The sequence below is a fragment of the Carex rostrata genome, chromosome 24, assembly GCF_964058835.1.
Source record: "Carex rostrata chromosome 24, lpCarRost1.2, whole genome shotgun sequence".
In the NCBI taxonomy this organism is placed as follows: Eukaryota; Viridiplantae; Streptophyta; class Magnoliopsida; order Poales; family Cyperaceae; genus Carex; species Carex rostrata.
Window position 1 is genome coordinate 8,176,955 of NC_135941.1, and position 17,413 is coordinate 8,194,367.

The 17,413-nt window shown below is 35.9% G+C and overlaps 1 protein-coding gene, 1 long non-coding RNA gene and 1 pseudogene across 4 annotated transcripts; 2 read left to right on the forward strand and 1 right to left on the reverse strand.

The window, feature by feature from the left end:
- The first annotated feature begins 227 nt into the window (after positions 1 to 227).
- Positions 228 to 6,714, forward strand: LOC144575678 (uncharacterized). Of its 2 annotated transcripts, XM_078325898.1 has the most exons (6): positions 338 to 693; positions 908 to 1,229; positions 1,612 to 1,824; positions 2,256 to 2,559; positions 2,809 to 2,987; positions 6,505 to 6,714. In XM_078325898.1, exons 1-5 carry the CDS (start codon positions 353 to 355, stop codon positions 2,940 to 2,942), a joined length of 1,314 nt encoding a protein of 437 aa, XP_078182024.1. In that variant the 5' UTR covers positions 338 to 352; the 3' UTR covers positions 2,943 to 2,987; positions 6,505 to 6,714. The 2 variants fall into 2 exon arrangements, with proteins under 2 accessions (XP_078182023.1, XP_078182024.1); XM_078325897.1 differs by lacking the exon at positions 6,505 to 6,714 and having other exon boundaries at positions 228 to 693; positions 2,809 to 3,155.
- Positions 4,555 to 6,714, forward strand: LOC144575465 (uncharacterized; annotated as a pseudogene). Its single transcript, XR_013518447.1, has 4 exons — positions 4,555 to 4,890; positions 5,294 to 5,506; positions 5,872 to 6,184; positions 6,362 to 6,714. The product of XR_013518447.1 is annotated as an uncharacterized LOC144575465 (transcript).
- An 8,872-nt stretch (positions 6,715 to 15,586) lies between these two features.
- On the reverse strand, positions 15,587 to 16,585 carry LOC144575911 (uncharacterized). Its single transcript, XR_013518555.1, has 3 exons — positions 16,450 to 16,585; positions 16,270 to 16,325; positions 15,587 to 15,868 (listed from the first exon to the last, which is right to left on the reverse strand). It is a non-coding gene; the product is annotated as an uncharacterized LOC144575911 (long non-coding RNA).
- Between the last annotated feature and the right edge of the window lie 828 nt (positions 16,586 to 17,413).

A 17,413-nucleotide genomic window follows, 5' to 3' on the forward strand; every position in this document is an offset into this window, starting at 1 on the left:
TGGAAATTTGGAAACCGTAGTCAAAATGACTCGAACAAGACAGCAAAGGACAAGAGGCAGCTAACGATCGATCGGTACTTTTGAAGGACAACCATCAAGTAATTAAAATTTATTATTATTATACTATTGATATGTACTCTTAATTGCTGTTTTACGCAAAATGAAGAATCCACCATGCACACGCAGCCACGCAGGCGCAATGACAGCGTCTGGTCCTCTCTATATAACAATTTATACAGTATATTCTTTTACTGTTCCGATGATTCTGTGGCGTATCCAAGTACATGTGGAATCTTGTTGAAAAACAAACAAAACCAAGGAAGGGAATTAGAGACGAAGCTATCGATAGTACATGTACATGTGGCGAGTCGGGAGACAGCAAGAGCCCCTGTTGCCTGACAATGCGGGCTCCATGCCGGCGGCGGTGGAGCAGCGCCCCCCTCGGCCAAACGACGAAGATGAACTACAGTGGTTTAGGTCGTGCCTCCAGTGGATGTTCATGGACCAATCAGACCGTAGCCACGCAATGATCTCGTGGGTCCTCTTCATTCTGTTAGGGATCGTGGTGCCAGCTGTGTCCCATTTCGTGCTTTCATTCCGGCCTCAGCGCCGCCCCTACAATGCGGCTGTTCAGGTCTCTCTTTCGGCTGCCTCCGCTGCCTCCTTTCTTTGCCTCTCTACTGTTCTTCGCCGGTATGCATTGCGCGCTACATTTCTTGATTTCTTTTCTTTTTTTACAAGTAGAAGCCGTATCTATTGAGGAATCAAATAGTAAACTTCCACTTCCACTTTTGCATTGCATTATTTTTTCCTTTTTTAAACTGTTATCCAAACTGGGTAACAAATTCTGAAATTATATGCTATATATAGTAAATCAGAATCTTATTTTGTCTATTACCTCCCTCAGGTATGGCCTGCGTCGGTTCCTCTTCCTCGACAAGCTACGGCATGAGAGTGAGAGGGTGCGGTTGGGTTACACGCACCAGCTCACGCATTCCTTTCGCGTCCTCTCATTTTTCGTCTTCCCTTGCTTCTTTGCCGAGACTGCATACAAGATCTGGTGGTATTGTGCCAGTGCTGACAAGGTGCCCTGGCTTGGCAATCCCATTGTGAGCGACATTGTTGCATGCTTTGCCGAGCTTATGTCATGGCTTTATCGAACATCCATTTTCTTATTGACTTGTGTGCTGTTTCAGCTCATCTGCTATCTCCAGAACTTGCGGCTACAGGTTATTGGAATTTAATTTTTTGGACTCCATCCATTAGTTAAGTATGCTGAGGAATTGATTTGTATGTAAAATTGGAAATTAACAAACAGTAGTTAACTGGGAATCTGGGATTAAACTGAATCAATTCTGATTTGAGGTACACTGGTACTGCTATCCTTTGAATCCAATAAGTGCGCCAAATACTGTAAAGTGTTGAACCTGTTAGTTTCATAGCAGCATGTAATCTTCAATCTCCTTCCTAATTTGGTACCATACAACTTCAATCTTTTTTCATTACGAGTACCTAAGCTATGTAAATTTGAGCAGAGTACCTAAGCTTTGTACATTCAATTTGAAGCATATCAGTATAGAATTGACCAAGGTCGATAATTACCATGGCCAGGATTTTGTGGCAGTGTTTGATGAGCAGAATGTAGTCGAACTGATGTTGAAAGAGCACCTTGACATAAAGAAGCAACTTAAAATTATTAGTCACCGTTTCACGGGATTTATTGTGGCATGTGCCCTGATTGTTACAGCAAGTCAGTTCAGCTCTGTTCTTCTCACCACACGGAAGGACTCAGCCGACAGTTTGTTCAACACTGGTGAACTTGCTGTAAGACTCTCTCTCTGAAATTCAAATCTAGGACAACTCTCTCTCTCTCTCTCTGTGTGTTAAATACATGCGTCTTTGAATACATCTACATGAATGTTAAGCTTCCTGGTTACACCATTGAAAGAAAAGGATGTAATGGTCCCTGACATGCAGTAGTTTGTACTGTAACCGTGCCTAATTTGAAAACTGGAAAACAAGAGAGTGTTGGTGCAATACTTGTTTTTTTTTTTTTATATCACATAATGGAGCAGTTAAATTGGGACTATGTTTTGTCCCTTTTGTGCTCCTTTGCTGTTTAAATTAGGTGTCAGGGATCAAGGCATAATTGATGGCATGAGTAAGTTTCAGCGAAGGTCCTGAAAGAAAGGCCAGGTATTAGCAATATATCGGATGAATGACTAAATCTGATTGTTTTTCGGTCTCAATGACAGATGTGCTCAATTATGCTGGTGTCTGGGCTTTTAATAATCATTCGTGGTGCTGTGAAGATTACACACCAGGCTCTGGCACTAACCAGCCATGCTGCCAAGTGGCATGCTTGTGCTACGATGGAAGAAATTGACACGGTTGACTCATCTGGTGCAACAAAACCCAATTCAGTATACTCAATGAATTTCAGCGATGAGTCAAGTGAGGAAGATTTATCTGGAGATTCTGATGATGAAGTACTGGAGGACACCAAGTTTATCACCATCCATGCAAATACCGTTTCATTTCAGAAGAGACAAGCACTAGGTAAGGATTTCTACACTTATGAGATTGATCAGCCAAGTTTTAATTTTCAATCTTAATTGCACATTAAAGTGTAAAGTGCAAATTGAGGGTTTGATGCCTAGTTGGGGGAAATTGTTGGGTGTTAAACTCCACAAATTGATTCTTTCTCTAATTATAAAGTCATGCTGGTGTTGTCTTCATGATGTCAGGATTAGTATGTACCAGTTGGTATTTTGGAACGAGACTAATTAATTACTTATTTATTTACAGTGACTTATTTGGAGAATAATAGAGCAGGAATTACAGTATTTGGATTCATGCTTGAAAGATCTTATCTTCATACTGTCTTCATGCTTGAATGGACCTTGTTCCTTTGGCTACTTGGCAAAACCATTGGTTTTTAAATCCCAATGAATCCAATTTTTAACGGATTTAGTTGATGTATTATAGTTTTTTTTTTTTTTTTGCTTCCGGTTTGTATAATATGAGGGAAATGATGCGGTTATTGTTGGTCATCTTTCCCTTTTTCTTTCTCTGTGTGGCTGTCCGAGTTCTTGCAAAAATTAGCTCAATTTTTGCCGCTGCAATTTGAGCGCATGATGCATACTTTTTGCAATGACTCTCTATTATTCACATAGAATCTTCAGGTGAGAATTGTTTGTTAGATCTGGATTTTCTGAAAAAGGAAATATATTGATTATACTTTTTTATCGCTGGTATGATGGTATCTCATTTAAACAGAACAAAAACTATTTTTTCTTGGAATTTTGTTAGATAGCTACTGCATTTTACAAAAACAAGCTTCAATCTTTGTTAGGTACTCATTATAATACCTTTCAAATCTTTGTTGGGGAAAGGAAGGAACACACTATACAAAAACAAGCTTCAATTTTTGTTAGAGAAAGAAAGGAACACGCTATACAAACTTTTCAAATTCGTATCTCTCAAATTAAGGTATAGATTTCACTGTAGCGAGAGGAACCAATATTGTTGCCTTTCTTTCTCTTCTTTTATCTTCCTCTCCACGCTAGTGTTGTGGAACACAGCTTAAGAGTATGTTTCATAAGAAGGGTGAAGAGGAGGGGTGATTTGATTTGATTGAACTCTGTTTACTTATTTTATAATTAATATTTTGAAGAACAGTGAACTTTATAACGGCCTGTTTGGTTTTTACCCATTCCCAACATGTCCTAAACAAAATTTTGAAATTATGTAACCTTCGAATCAGAAAGCATAGAAAGTAAGATATTTATGTTATCTCTTCCCATCTCTTTTCCTCTTCATTTTGTGAAAGCACAACCTAGAGAAATTACCATCACCTCATTTACCTTTTATCTCTGCCCCACATTTAATCTCATGCGATTCGGAATTTGGAATCCGTTGTGAAATGGCTTGAACAAGAGAGCAAAGGTCAAGAGCCACGTAACGTAACGTAACGATCGGTGAGGTTTACTTTGAAATTAAGTTGCTGTTACCCTTGTCTCAAGTGCACAACGACATCACCAAGTGAAATATATTGGTTTTAATACTAATGGTAAGTAGGTACTCTTAAGTCTTAATTGTCATTTTACGCAATTAATATATCCATCCAGACCAGGTGCCGTGACACTGCATGTGATTCATGACCGAACACGTATAAGGGCTAAGGCTACAACCTGTATTATAATTTTGCAATTGCACAAGTGGACAATTCACAATTGGATATCTGGAATTAAAGACAAAAAAAATAAAAAATCTGTGCGCATGTCGACAAAATGTACGATACCAAACATCTCGAGTCTCGACACATCAACTTATCGATTTATTACTTTTCTCATTGGGAGCTAGGGCGATCTCCCGATGACTGACACAGTAATTCACAAGTAGAGTATACTAATTAAGACGTCGAGAAGGCGACTATTTATTAAAAATACATGACTTTGCTAAGCGGTAACACGATGTATATATAGAGTCCAACACCGGGCAAGTGTTGGAAAGTCGGAAGGAGAAGTGTTCTAAGCTTGGAATGGAACCTAATTACATATATACCCCTCATTATTTCTCTGTTACCTCAGGTATGGCCTACGTCGGTTCCTCTTCCTCGACAAGCTACGTCATGAGAGTGAGAGGGTGCGGTTGGGTTACACTCACCAGCTCATTTTTCGTCTTCCCTTGCTTCTTTGCTGAGACTGCATACAAGATATGGTGGTACTGCGCCAGTGCTGAAAGTTGACCTGGCTTGGCAATCCCATTGTGAGCGACATTGTTGTATGCTTTGCTGAGCTTGCATCATGGCTTTATAGAACATCCATTTTCCTTCTGACTTGTGTGCTGTTTCGGCTTATCTGCTATCTCCAGAACCTGCGGCTACAGGTTATTGGGCTTTAATTTTTTTGGACTACATTCATTATAATTCCTAAATTTTGCAAATTTACTATTGGTTGTTGGTGTTTATTCATTCACATACGTACAATTGGATAGTATGCCAACTTTCCAAGGAATTGATTTGTATGTAAAATTGGAAATCAACAAACACAAGTTACCGGGATTAAACTGAATCATTTCTGATTTGAGGTACACTGGCACTGCTATCCCTTGTTAAATCCAAGAAGTGCACTAAATAGTGTAAACTGCTATCCTGCTAGTTTCATAGCAGCATGTAATCTTGAACCCCCAAAAGCTATGTACATTTGACCAAGAGTACCTAAGCGATGTACATTCAATTTGAAGCATATCAGTATAGAACTGACCAAAGGTCAATAATTACCATGGCCAGGATTTTGTGGCAGTGTTTGACGAGCAGATTGTAGTTGAAGCAGTGTTGAAAGAGCACCTTGACATAAGGAAGCAGCTCAAAATTGTTAGTCACCGGTTCAGGGGGTTTATTGTGGCAACTGCCCTGATTGTCACAGCAAGTCAGTTCAGCTCTGTCCTTCTCATATTGCGGAAGGACTCAGCTGACAGTTTGTTCAACACTGGTGAACTCGCTGTAAGTCTCTCTCTCTCTCTCTCTCTCTGTTAAACGCATGCGTCTTTGCATACATCTACATGAATGTTAAGCTTCCTTCGTTACACCATTGAAAGAAAAGAATGTCATGGTCCCTGGCATGCAGTAGTTTGCACTGTACCCATACTTAATTTGAAAACTGGAAAACAAAAGAGTGTTGGTGCAATACCTTTTTTATTTTAATATCACATACTGGAGCAGTTAAATTGGGACTATTTTTTGCCTCTTTTGGGCTCCTTTGCTGTATAAATTAGTTTGAACAAAGGTCCTGAAAGAAAGGCCAGGTATTAGCAATATATCTATCAGATGAATGACTAAATCTGATTGTCTTTCGGTCTCAATGACAGATGTGCTCAATTATGCTGGTGTTTGGGCTTTTAATGATCATCCGTGGTGCTGTGAAGATCACACACCAGGCTCTGGCACTAACCAGCCATGCTGCCAAGCGGCATGCTTGTGCCACAATGGAAGAAACTGACATGACTGACTCATCTAAAGCTTCCCCCACAACAAACTCCGATTCTGTTTACCCGGTGAGTTTCAGCGATGAGTCAAGTGAGGCAGATTCAACTGGAGATTCTGATGATGAAGTACTGGAAGACACTAAGTTTATCACCATCCACGCAAATAACATTTCATTTCAGAAAAGACAAGCTCTAGGTAAGGATTTCATTTTCCTACACTAAGAAATAGATTCACAAATTGAGTCTTTCTGTAATTGTAATACCATGCTGGTGCTGTCTTCATGAGGTCAGTACCAGTATGTACCAGTTGGTATTTTGCGATGTAACTAATTAATTACTTGTGTTGTTGACCTTTTTGTATATTTATTTACAGTGACTTATTTGGAGAATAATAGAGCAGGAATTACGGTATTTGGATTCATGCTTGATCGATCTTATCTTCATACTGTCTTCATGCTTGAATGGACCTTGTTGACCTTGTACCATTTTTAAAGGGATTTATTTGATGTATTATAGTTTTTCTCTTCTTTCTTTTTCCTTTTTAGTTGCTATGGGGCTTTCATTTTTTGTTTCCGGTTTGTATAATATGAGGGAAATGATGCGGTGATTTTTTTGTCCTCTTTCCCTTTTTTTTTCCTTTTTTTTTTGTGTGTGGCTGACCTAGTTGTTACAGCAATTAGCTCAATTTTTGCCAATGCACTTTGAAGGCGTGATGCATACTTTTTGCAAGAACTCTCTATTTTTCACATAGCATTTTAGGTGAGAATTGTTTGTTAGATCTGAATTCTCTGAATATTTTATTCTTTATCGCTGAACAGGACAAAAGCTATTTTTCCTTGGATTTAATTAGATAGCTACTTTATTTTACAAAAACTAGCTTCAAGTTATAGTGGTATAATAATAAGTTGCATTCTGAAAAGCTAACTTTTCTTTTGGTCAAATAAATTTATTTATCCCAATGGGCATGTCAACTTTATTTTAAAATCATGGATACGACTGCAAACGGAATTTTATATTATCAGATCTCGCATGGACTTGTTTCTTAAGATTTAAGAGCAAAGACTTCCCACTCCCACGTCAGCTGCCAGTGCCACTACAAGCATTAATAAATGAAGAGGTTTTAAATGCTTTTATTTGTTGTGTCTCTATTATTTTTTTTTATTTTCAAAATATTAATAACTCAAAAATTTAAAATATAAATGTTAAAATAAAATTGTTAGATATGATCTATGATTTTCACTACGTGCGCATAAACAATTATTACATTTCAAATTTGCTTTATGTGAATTAATAAATTGAAAAATAAACATCTATAAATTATCTGCATCAATACATTTTTATAAGTTCTTGATAACAAACACAACAAAGTTGTAATATTATAATTTTTTTCACGTGCATAGATAAAATGATGTAGATATATCTAACGGTTTTATTTTGATTTTTTATGTTTTAAATTTTGAATAATTAATTTTTTTTTTAAAATAAAGATATAATTGAGGAAAAAAATAAAAATATTCGAACTCTTCCCTTGATAATATAAACCAGAAAATTAAATGGTTTTTTTTTCCAAGAAGATATTAATTACTAAAAACAGTCTATCCTTATCCGATTATTGTCAACTTGATTTATTGAAACTGACCACCACTTTATATGACAGCTCACAGCTAGCTATTCAATGTTTATGTTATGTTAATCAGTTAATGCTCCCCCCTAAAGCTTTCTAATTTATTTTTCAGCAAAGAACAATGCTGGTGATATTATACCAGCAGCATGTGTCAAATTTAAAATTTTCAAAGTATTTGGTCGGCATCAGGAGACAGGAATACATGCCATCTACGAGCAAGTGGTGTGGTGCCAGTGCCAGTGCCAGTGCCAGACCATTTTAGTTTCATACTGACAACAATCTCTCATTTTTTTTTTCTTTCACACCGACAACAAAATAGAGAGAGTATATTTTTTTTATTTCACATATAAGCTGTCAAATAAAGAGCAAAATAAGATAAATTTAAAATAATAGCATAACAAGTTAAAACTATTTCTATATACATATTAATTTATTCTATACTTATTTCGTCAGTAAGACTCACTTTATTTTCCAAATAATAACATAACAACTTTATTTATAACATGATTTACACCGTTTAATGGGATGCAAAATACGAAAAGTAGATGCAATGAGTAATTTTATCCTCTTAAATATAAGAAGCAACCAAATCAAATTTACAAGTTAAGTCTCCGTCACTCCAATTATGAAATGATCTTTGGCAAGTGGCAACACATCTCCGATGATGCATTAACCTCTCTAATTAAATACCAAAATTCTAAAATAAAATAATAAATATTAACTGCAAATTTCTACTAATTTAAAGTTGGAAATAATTCATGAATGAAAAAGACGAGTAGTTGGGGCCTTGGGGGTTCAAAGTGAGGTCAATTATTTACTATTTACATTTGAAATATTATAATATAATAAAGGGAAAATTTCTAGTATGCCCATGCAAATTTTCAAAATAAGTCAATTTCTCCATGAAAACACTATAATATCTAATATCTTCATCAAAACTTAACATTGATTCTTATATCCCATTTTCTTTATTTAACATATGATTTAGTTATTTTATAAATTATATTGATAATTATACCCTTTCTCTTCATTTTTTTTCCTTTGGCCATTCTAACAGGGGCGGACGCAGGATTTCTACCGGATGGGGGACAAAAATCAGATTCAAATAGCTTATCAAATTTAAACCCATTAGCTAATCAGATACAATATAAAAAACAATCAACATAATAATTTAGCTACCATAGATTTTGACAATGTAAATTCCAGAATTAATGTATTAAGTCGGGTAGCAATATTCATACAATATGTTCTTCTTAAATTAATTAGTTAGATAGAAAGTGAAGCTAATAATTCTGAAATTTTCCATATAATGAATGCTTTAACTTGGTATATACTTTGAAAAAAAAACTAATAATACTGATTCTCCATTGAAGGAAGGATATATAGTAAGAAGTAAAAGGATCTGGTTCTACTATGTCAGATATATAGTCCTTAGCAGCCCCTATTTCCTTAAAGGAACCATTATTAATTGAACTTGTTCGAGGAGTAGTCTTATGGACACTTTGGTTGGAAAGAAATAAATTGTGCTTTCAAAATTCTAATATTCCTTCTTTGCAGACAGTAGGATCGAAGATAATCTCTTTGACAAAATTTTGATGTTCAACTCTTAGTAATAATTTGTTACATTCTTTACATCTAATTTTGCCTATTGATACTACTTCTTTGCCTTGTCAGGTTTTGATTATTCATACAACAGATATGAATCCTCCTTTGGCAGAGGAAGAGGATGGGGAAGAGGTCGGGGTTATACCAACTTCCCTAGAACACAACGATGGAACCCTTATGCTTGGTACCGACATTCTTTTGGCTCTGACATGAATTGAATGCTAATATGTCTTGTTTTGTCATGTTTTGGTATCTTGTAGTTTGTGGTGGTTTAGTTTAGGGTTTCAAGCTATTATATGTTATAGTTTGAATTACTTCTTTCTTTTTGTTATGTGTTGTAATATGGATCTTGTATGCTATTGCATTCTCCAAATTTGGAGTTTGTTATGACCAACCTTTATTAGTTTCAATAGAAACTGGTGGGATTCCCCACTATTTAAAAAAAAACAAGTAAAAGAATCTGGTTTTCAATACTGTACAGTCAGAAGTAAAAGGATATATAGTCAGTGTCACAAGAGATAGAGATATGCTTTGAAAGCTAACAATACTGTATAGCTTTAAGTAAAAGGCCCGATCCATAACTCATTAGATAAAAAAGTTGTTTTCCAGCTGTCTTTCTTCCTCTTCCATTTCTTCCCCTGTAATGGCTCAAAGAAGGGCAAGATCATTTTCGGGGGGGGGGGGGGGGGCCGTTGCCCCCCTCTGAACCAACGTAGGTCCGCCCCTGCGTTCTAAAATACCAAGTACAATAAAACTAAACGAGGATTATACAAACCGAGTCACAAACCTTAATCTTTCATTCTGATCAAGTACTTTAGATCTCAATAGAGATGGGCTTTATAAGGCCAATGGAAGAAAGGGGATTTTAGGATTCAGAATATTTATTTTATACATTTGTATACTCTTTATATGGGCGACAATAAAAAAAAATGAATCTCTAGTAGATCACACTTTTAGTCTTAATACCATCATATTTTTGTTTACCAGATATTATGCTCCTTTTATCATAAATTTATAACTTAGAAATAACCTAGCTAGCCAAGCACCAGTTTTCAATTTGTCGTGTAAGAAAGAATATCACACTTGATGTTCTCCAGGAGAAATTCATCGATGTTTGTCCATTGGTGTGTATAAAATGACATATTCTCAGCACTCGAGCAGAGACAACGAATTTTATTAAATAAAGATTACAATTTAGATACGGAATGAGGATATGAAATTTTGGGTGATTGGACCAATTAGTTACTTGGAATAAATGGTAGTCGTTTCTTATAGGAAGCTCTGGGACCAAGCAACTTTATTTTGTCCATTTAGCATACAACCTTTGTGGAATGCTCTTAAATGTTATGGTGGCCTAAGGCGATAAGCTCGTGCTCCACAAAACCACCACGTAGAGGGAAGGAACGGAAGGGGAAGGAAGACATCGCCAGCCATTTACTCTGTCTACACCCTAATTCGGAGATGACAAAATTCAGAACTTTTCTATAGTGAGTTCATCCTTTCTTCCCTTCGCTTCTCTCTATTCCTCCTCTGATTTTCCTCTTCTGGAGCACGGTAATGGCCTCGGTCAGATTTGGTCACCTGGCCTTCCTTGATAAAAAATAACTTAATAATAAGTTGAATGAATAAAAGGGGATAAAGGAAAGGATTGAAAGTTTTTATGGGTAAATTGGATATTATGATATTTTTATGGTGAAATTGGCTATTTTGAAAGTTTGTATGGATACAGTGCAAATTTTCCCTGATAAAAAATATGGCATCTAATAAAAAAATCATTCACTGATTCACATCATAGGAATTTTTTTTGAATATTAGGCATAAGTCCTTCCATTGAGAAACATCATAGGAATTCAACCCGTACGTTAATAGATCTATCCGATTGAGATCCGCACTATTATTAAAAGATCTTGTGCATCACATGTGCAGGCCGGATTGACTCAGATTCTGATGATACGACTGAGATGCATTAAACTCAAAAACAGTTAAATTTAAGCCGAACTATAGGTGTAGGTCCGATGGGCATCAGACCTAGTTTGGTTCCGATAGGCAGCATCCACCGTATATTCAATCAAACTCTAATCTAACGGTTTGGTGATACTTTAAAACGGATTTGATATATTTTGACTCTTAAACCTGTTAACCCTACAAACTCTGACTCACCTCCTATCTCGCTCTTTCCCAGTTCCCACGCGGAAGGGTATCCTCTGCAGAGTCAATCGCTGCGGAGCTGTGTGGAGCTTTTAATCTGGTCCGTTCGTTTTGGATCGGACGGACCAGATCAGATCTTGCAAATTTTGAGAATTTTTTTTTCCAATTCGGGCAAGATCTAATCTGATTCGTCGGATCCAAAACAAACGGACCAGATTAAAAGCTGTGCGCAGCGATTGGCTCCGCAGATGATATGCTTCCGTTCAGACGCAGGCTGTCGCTACCTCTCTCTCCCGAAATTTTTAAAAATACCATTTTTTTAAAATTATTAAACCAAAACACCAATTTTGGCTGGAAATTATATTTTTCGCATGGCCGCTTCCCGGGGAAGCGGGCACTTGGAACCGGGCCGCTTCGGGGGGAAGCGGGCACTTATTTGGGCCGCTTTGGGGCCAGCGGCCACCTTGATTTTTTTTTTTTTTTTTTTTTTTTAGAAAACAGAAATTTTTTTTTGTATTAAAATATTAGAAATGTTGAATATATTTCTTTGAAAATAGATGAAATACAATATAATTTGATTTATTAGAAAGACTGCAACAAATAACCCGGATCAATATTTTTCAGGCCGGATTTTTCGCGGCTGTAAGAAAAATTAATATATTTCTTTATGTGTTATTGGAAAAAAATAAAAATAATTAGATTCTGAGTTATTGATCCCGGTTCAAAAGTCACTTCTAGGTAATCCAGAAAATATTGTAACTTTTAATAAATTAAATGTACTAGAAAGATCATAATATTTTCTAAATTACATAGAAGTGACTTTTGAACCGGGATCAATAACTCGGAATCTAGGCATTTTTATTTTTTTTCCAATAACACATAAAGAAATATATTAATTTTTCTTACAGCCGCGAAAAATCCGACCTGAAAAATATTGATCCGGGTTATTTGTTGCAGTCTTTCTAATAAATCAAATTATATTGTATTTCATCTATTTTCAAAGAAATATATCCAATATTTCTAATATTTCAATACAAAAAATAAAAAATAAATACAAATTTCTGTTTAAAAAAAAAAAAAAAAAGTTGGGCCCGTGGAATTTTTCCACGGGTGGGAATTAAAATTCCAACCCGTGAAAAAATTCCACGGGTCAAGTATTTTTAAAATTTTTGATAAACCTTGGTTATTATTATTAAAATAATTTTTTAATTGGGTAAAAATAAAAATGTCGGTTGATAATGTGTTTCTAAAATAATTTTAAAAAATAGAAAAATAATTATCGACTATTGCTGGGCATTGCTTGTGTATTATTTCATGCTATTTTAGTGTCATATGGCAAGTTTTAAGACATTTGATGAACAGTAAAACTTGCATCAAATTCTATCATTTTCATGTGCATCATATAAATATAGTATAGATCACATTTTAAAGGGTGTATTTTGATGTATTGTCAACTAATCCCCATCCTTTTTTATTATTAAAATATCGAGAAATACATTTTTAATTCAAGATGAAATTTGAACCTTAAGAATGAACTGCGCCTTTTTTTTTTTTTTTTAGAAAACAGAAATTTTGTTTTTGTATTAAAATATTAGAAATGTTGAATATATTTCTTTGAAAATAGATGAAATACAATATAATTTGATTTATTAGAAAGACTGCAGCAAATAACCCGGATCAATATTTTTCAGATCGGATTTTTCGCGGCTGTAAGAAAAATTAATATATTTCTTTATGTGTTATTGGAAAAAAATAAAAATAATTAGATTCTAAGTTATTGATCCCGGTTCAAAAGTCACTTCTAGGTAATCCAGAAAATATTGTGACCTTTCTAGTATATTTAATTTATAAAAAGTTGTATCTATTTTGATAATTCTTTTTGAAAAACAATAATTAAATAAAATAAAGATTTTGATTTTTTTTGAAAAATATTGATCCGAGTTATTTGTTGCAGTCTTTCTAATAAATCAAATTATATTGTATTTCATCTATTTTCAAAGAAATATATTCAACATTTATAATATTTTAATACAAAAAAAAATTTCTGTTTTAAAAAAAAAAAAAAAAAAAAAAAAATCAAGGTGGCCGCTGGCCCCCAAAGCGGCCCAAATAAATGCCCACTTCCCCCGAAGCGGCCCGGTTCCAAGTGCCCGCTTCCTCGGAAAGCGGCCATGCGAAAAATATAATTTCCAGCCAAAATTGGTGTTTTGGTTTAATAATTTAAAAAAAAATGGTATTTTTAAAAATTTCGGCTCTCTCTCTTTCCCACGCCACGTCTGCCTCCCCACCTCGTTCGAGAGTTTCAAGAAGGGTGGCAGCGACTGCGGGGCAGTCAGGCGAACAAGCCTACGACCATCTTTGTTCTTGCCGATTGTTCCATTTAATTCGCCTCTTTGTTCTCTTCATTTTTCCATCTCTATTGTAGGGTTCTTTTTTACCGATCTTTTTCAGCGAACAAGCAAGTTTCACAGCAGAAAGAGAAAGAAAGGGAGAGAGGATGCAAAGGTCTTCGAGCCTAGTGAGCATTTCTAGTGGGTCGAAGCTGGACGATCAGCTGGCGTGGGACCCACAGTCAGAGACATCGAAGTAGGAGGTTGTGCAAGACAGCTTCGCTGCGTCGCTTGTTCACCTCGTACCGGTTGCTATCATTATCTGCGCCATTTTTTTTTTCTGGTTCTCCTACTGATACGGTTTGTTAAAATCTTGATTTTGATTAATCCATACTAGGCTTAAACAATTTAGTAATTGAATTAGGTGTAGCTATGTTGATTGGAAGTTATCCGTCGAATGAAACAAATTCTCAACTGTGCTTTAGGGTTTATGCGACATATGTGTTCAGGCCGTCACACACCACACCCTACTCTCATCAGGAAATAACCTCCTGCCTCCATAAGTACCAAACAATTTCTTTATCGTTCTATTTTTTTTATTTGAAGCTAATAGGGCTTAATTGGGGGCGAAGACATATCCGATTGCTCTATGTTGTGGCTGAATTAATCTACATTTACTACAACTCGATCAATCTGATTGCCAGATTATATCTAGTTTATCTATTCACTGGTAAGTTGTCACAGATTTTGCAGATGGACGACACTTAGGAGGAGCTGAGGAGGTGAAGTGAATGCACGAAGGGGGCAAGCTTGGGAAGGCTTTGGGGAGTTGTGAATCATTGTCGGTTAAAAAAGGGGGCACCACCCAGGAGCTATGCAGCGGTTGCGGCCTGCGGGGTATGAAATTTGTGTCGTGCGAAACATGTTCGGGTAGTGTAAGGTGTTTGTTTCGAAGGATGGAGAAGAAGAGAATGGTGGTTTTGTGAGATGCAAAGATTGCAATGAAAATGGGTTAATCAGATGCCCCTTTGTTGCTCATTTTGTACAGTGATTGATATTTTCATTTGATCTATAGATTGGTTGATTTATCTTTTCTTTCTTACATTGTAAATAGAGGGATGATTGCATTTTTGATGTAATAAGAAGTTGATCATACTAAGAAAGCAATAGAGACAGAAGTAGTTTCTTTAGACATGTTTATGTTTTTGTTCACTATGTAATTAGATTATTCATTGCTCTAGTTGGTATAATGTCATTGTTGTACATATATTTCAGGTACAATATATTTTGACACACTATAAGAAATTTGTCTGTATTTATTATTTGAGTGCACTTTATATACTGGTAAACTAAATGTGAATTGAATCAATTAGGTCACACTATATTTTGATTGAATGAGTAATATTGCTAACACTTTCAAAGTAGTGATATATTAAGATTAAGAATATAATATAATTTGTCCATCCTCATGTTCAATTCAAATTAGAAAAAAGAAAGAAAAAAAAAGATGCAAACTCAAAATACCCAACCGTGACTTGCTCGTAACTTGTTGTCACATTTAAAGGAGAGATCACTCTCACTGTCACTGTTTCTTGTGCTATTATTTTGCCTTGGAAGATGGATACCGTTATTAAACTATCGAGGCATTAAAACATGAAAAGCATTAGGAGGACAAAAAAATAGAAGATTTCCTAACTGGAAACTCATGTCTAATGATATATTTGGGCAATAGTACAATGCAAGTAATTTTCCTTTTTTATTCCTGAACAATTATTCTCATATATATGCAAGTAATTTTCTTTTTTATTCCTGTGCAATATATTTATGCCTCATAGAATCATATGCATCTTAATTATAACAATAAAGCAATAAATATAAATGAATAATTATTATGATTCAAATCTGTTTACATGCTCTTAGAGCAATAAAAGATGCTCACAAATAAATCCACGACTTCTATATCTTAATAAAATGCATAACTTCTACAACTTAACACAACTTCAACACCACTGTAAAGATTACAACACACCAACATTTATACAAGTACCTATAATAGTATAAAATAATACAAGGCATCTATATCTAATTTGAGTTATGCCATGGTTGATAATAAATGGTCACAACCTTTAGAATTCGTGAGACACCAGTAATTAACTTGTATTTGCATTAGTACCTGTTGAGTAGGGACACTATATTGAAACTAATTTTATTACTCTCTCAACATATTCTTACAACTCTACTACTTAATAATCTAACCTCCAAGATTACACCATCTACTACTTATATTATCCTACACCTCCAAACTACTACAACACTCTACTACTTATATGATCCAAGATTGCTTTCTTACTTGGATGGTGAAAATGAGAACTAAAGGTCCCTATTTATACTCTTATTATGTCGATCAATGAAGCTTCTAAACTATTCCTATTATTTCTAAGTTTGATCACCGACATTGGTTTGGAGTATTCTGGACAATACGTCATACACACTTATGTAGAGGCTTCTAGCAATTTCATTTTATTTCTGATTCGATATGGGCTGGGCCTTGGTGCTGATTAGTTTCAACAGTACCTTCTGCATCAACAAAGATATTGATCCTTTTTTTTTTTTTTCCCATATCTCAAGTCCTGTCCAATCATAATGGGTCCAATAATTAGCAAGATTTTCAAATTTACCAGCAAAATATGGTCACCAGAAAATTGTTTAAGCCTAGTATTGAATAATCAAAATCAAGATTTTAACAAACCGTACCAGTAAAAGAAGAACTAGAGAAAGATGGCACAGAGAATGATAATGATCGATACGAGGTGAACAAGGGGCGTGGCGAACCTGTCCTGCATAACCTCCTAGTTCGATGTCTCTGACTGTGGGTCCCGTGTCAGCAGCTCGTCCATCCCATCTTGTTCGCCAAATTAAATGGAGCAATCGGCAAGAACAAAGATGTCTCTGACAAGAGGAGGTCGATGCGGCGTGGAAAATACGGAGAGGAGGCAATGGTCTGTGGGGGAACTGGGAAAGAGCGAGAAGACGAATCGGAGTTTGTAGGGTTAACGGGTTTAAGGGTCAGAATATATCAAATCCGTTTTAAATTATCACCAAACCGTTAGATCAGAATTTAATTGAATATATGGTGGATGCTGCCCATCGGAATCAAACTAGGTCCTGGGCTGCCGGGGATCCGAGAACCCGATGAGTCTCATCTGCTGCTGTTATTGGAATGCAGCGAACTAAAGATCCATTCTAACCGGTTCAAAATAAATCAAACGGTTAGAAAGACTATAAACTGTTCAATCATTTATTTGCATTTTTTATTGCGGCGAACGGGGAACAAGTACTGCACCGTACTTCGCGGAAAATACGGTACCGGACCGTATAAAATAAGATCTGAATCGTCTGTCTTATTATGGCACGCATCTCGATGCAAACTCATATCTCTATTCAAAATAGGCTCCTGACGGTACCGCAAAGTAAATGCTACTTGTGTTCCACTCTCTTTTCTTTTTGGTTTTGTTAAACCCTCCGCTTCTGTGCCGGCTGCCGCCTTAAAACCCTAGTCCCTTATACCGCCAAACGGGACTTCTCTACTCGTCTTTCTTCTCCGACTTCGTTCGACGGTAGCTTTTCTTCTTCCGCCTCCTCACCCTTAACACTATTTCTTCTTCATCCAATTTCACGCTAAAACCCTTGCGAAACTCGCGTCGCCAAATCGCACGTG

Coding starts and splice junctions, on each gene's coding strand:
- LOC144575678 (XM_078325897.1), top strand. CDS start 353: ATGTACATGTGGCGAGTCGGGAGACAGCAAGAGCCCCTGTTGCCTGAC. Junction 1,230..1,611: donor TCCAGAACTTGCGGCTACAG/GTTATTGGAATT, acceptor TACCATGGCCAG/GATTTTGTGGCAGTGTTTGA. Junction 1,825..2,255: donor TCAACACTGGTGAACTTGCT/GTAAGACTCTCT, acceptor TCTCAATGACAG/ATGTGCTCAATTATGCTGGT.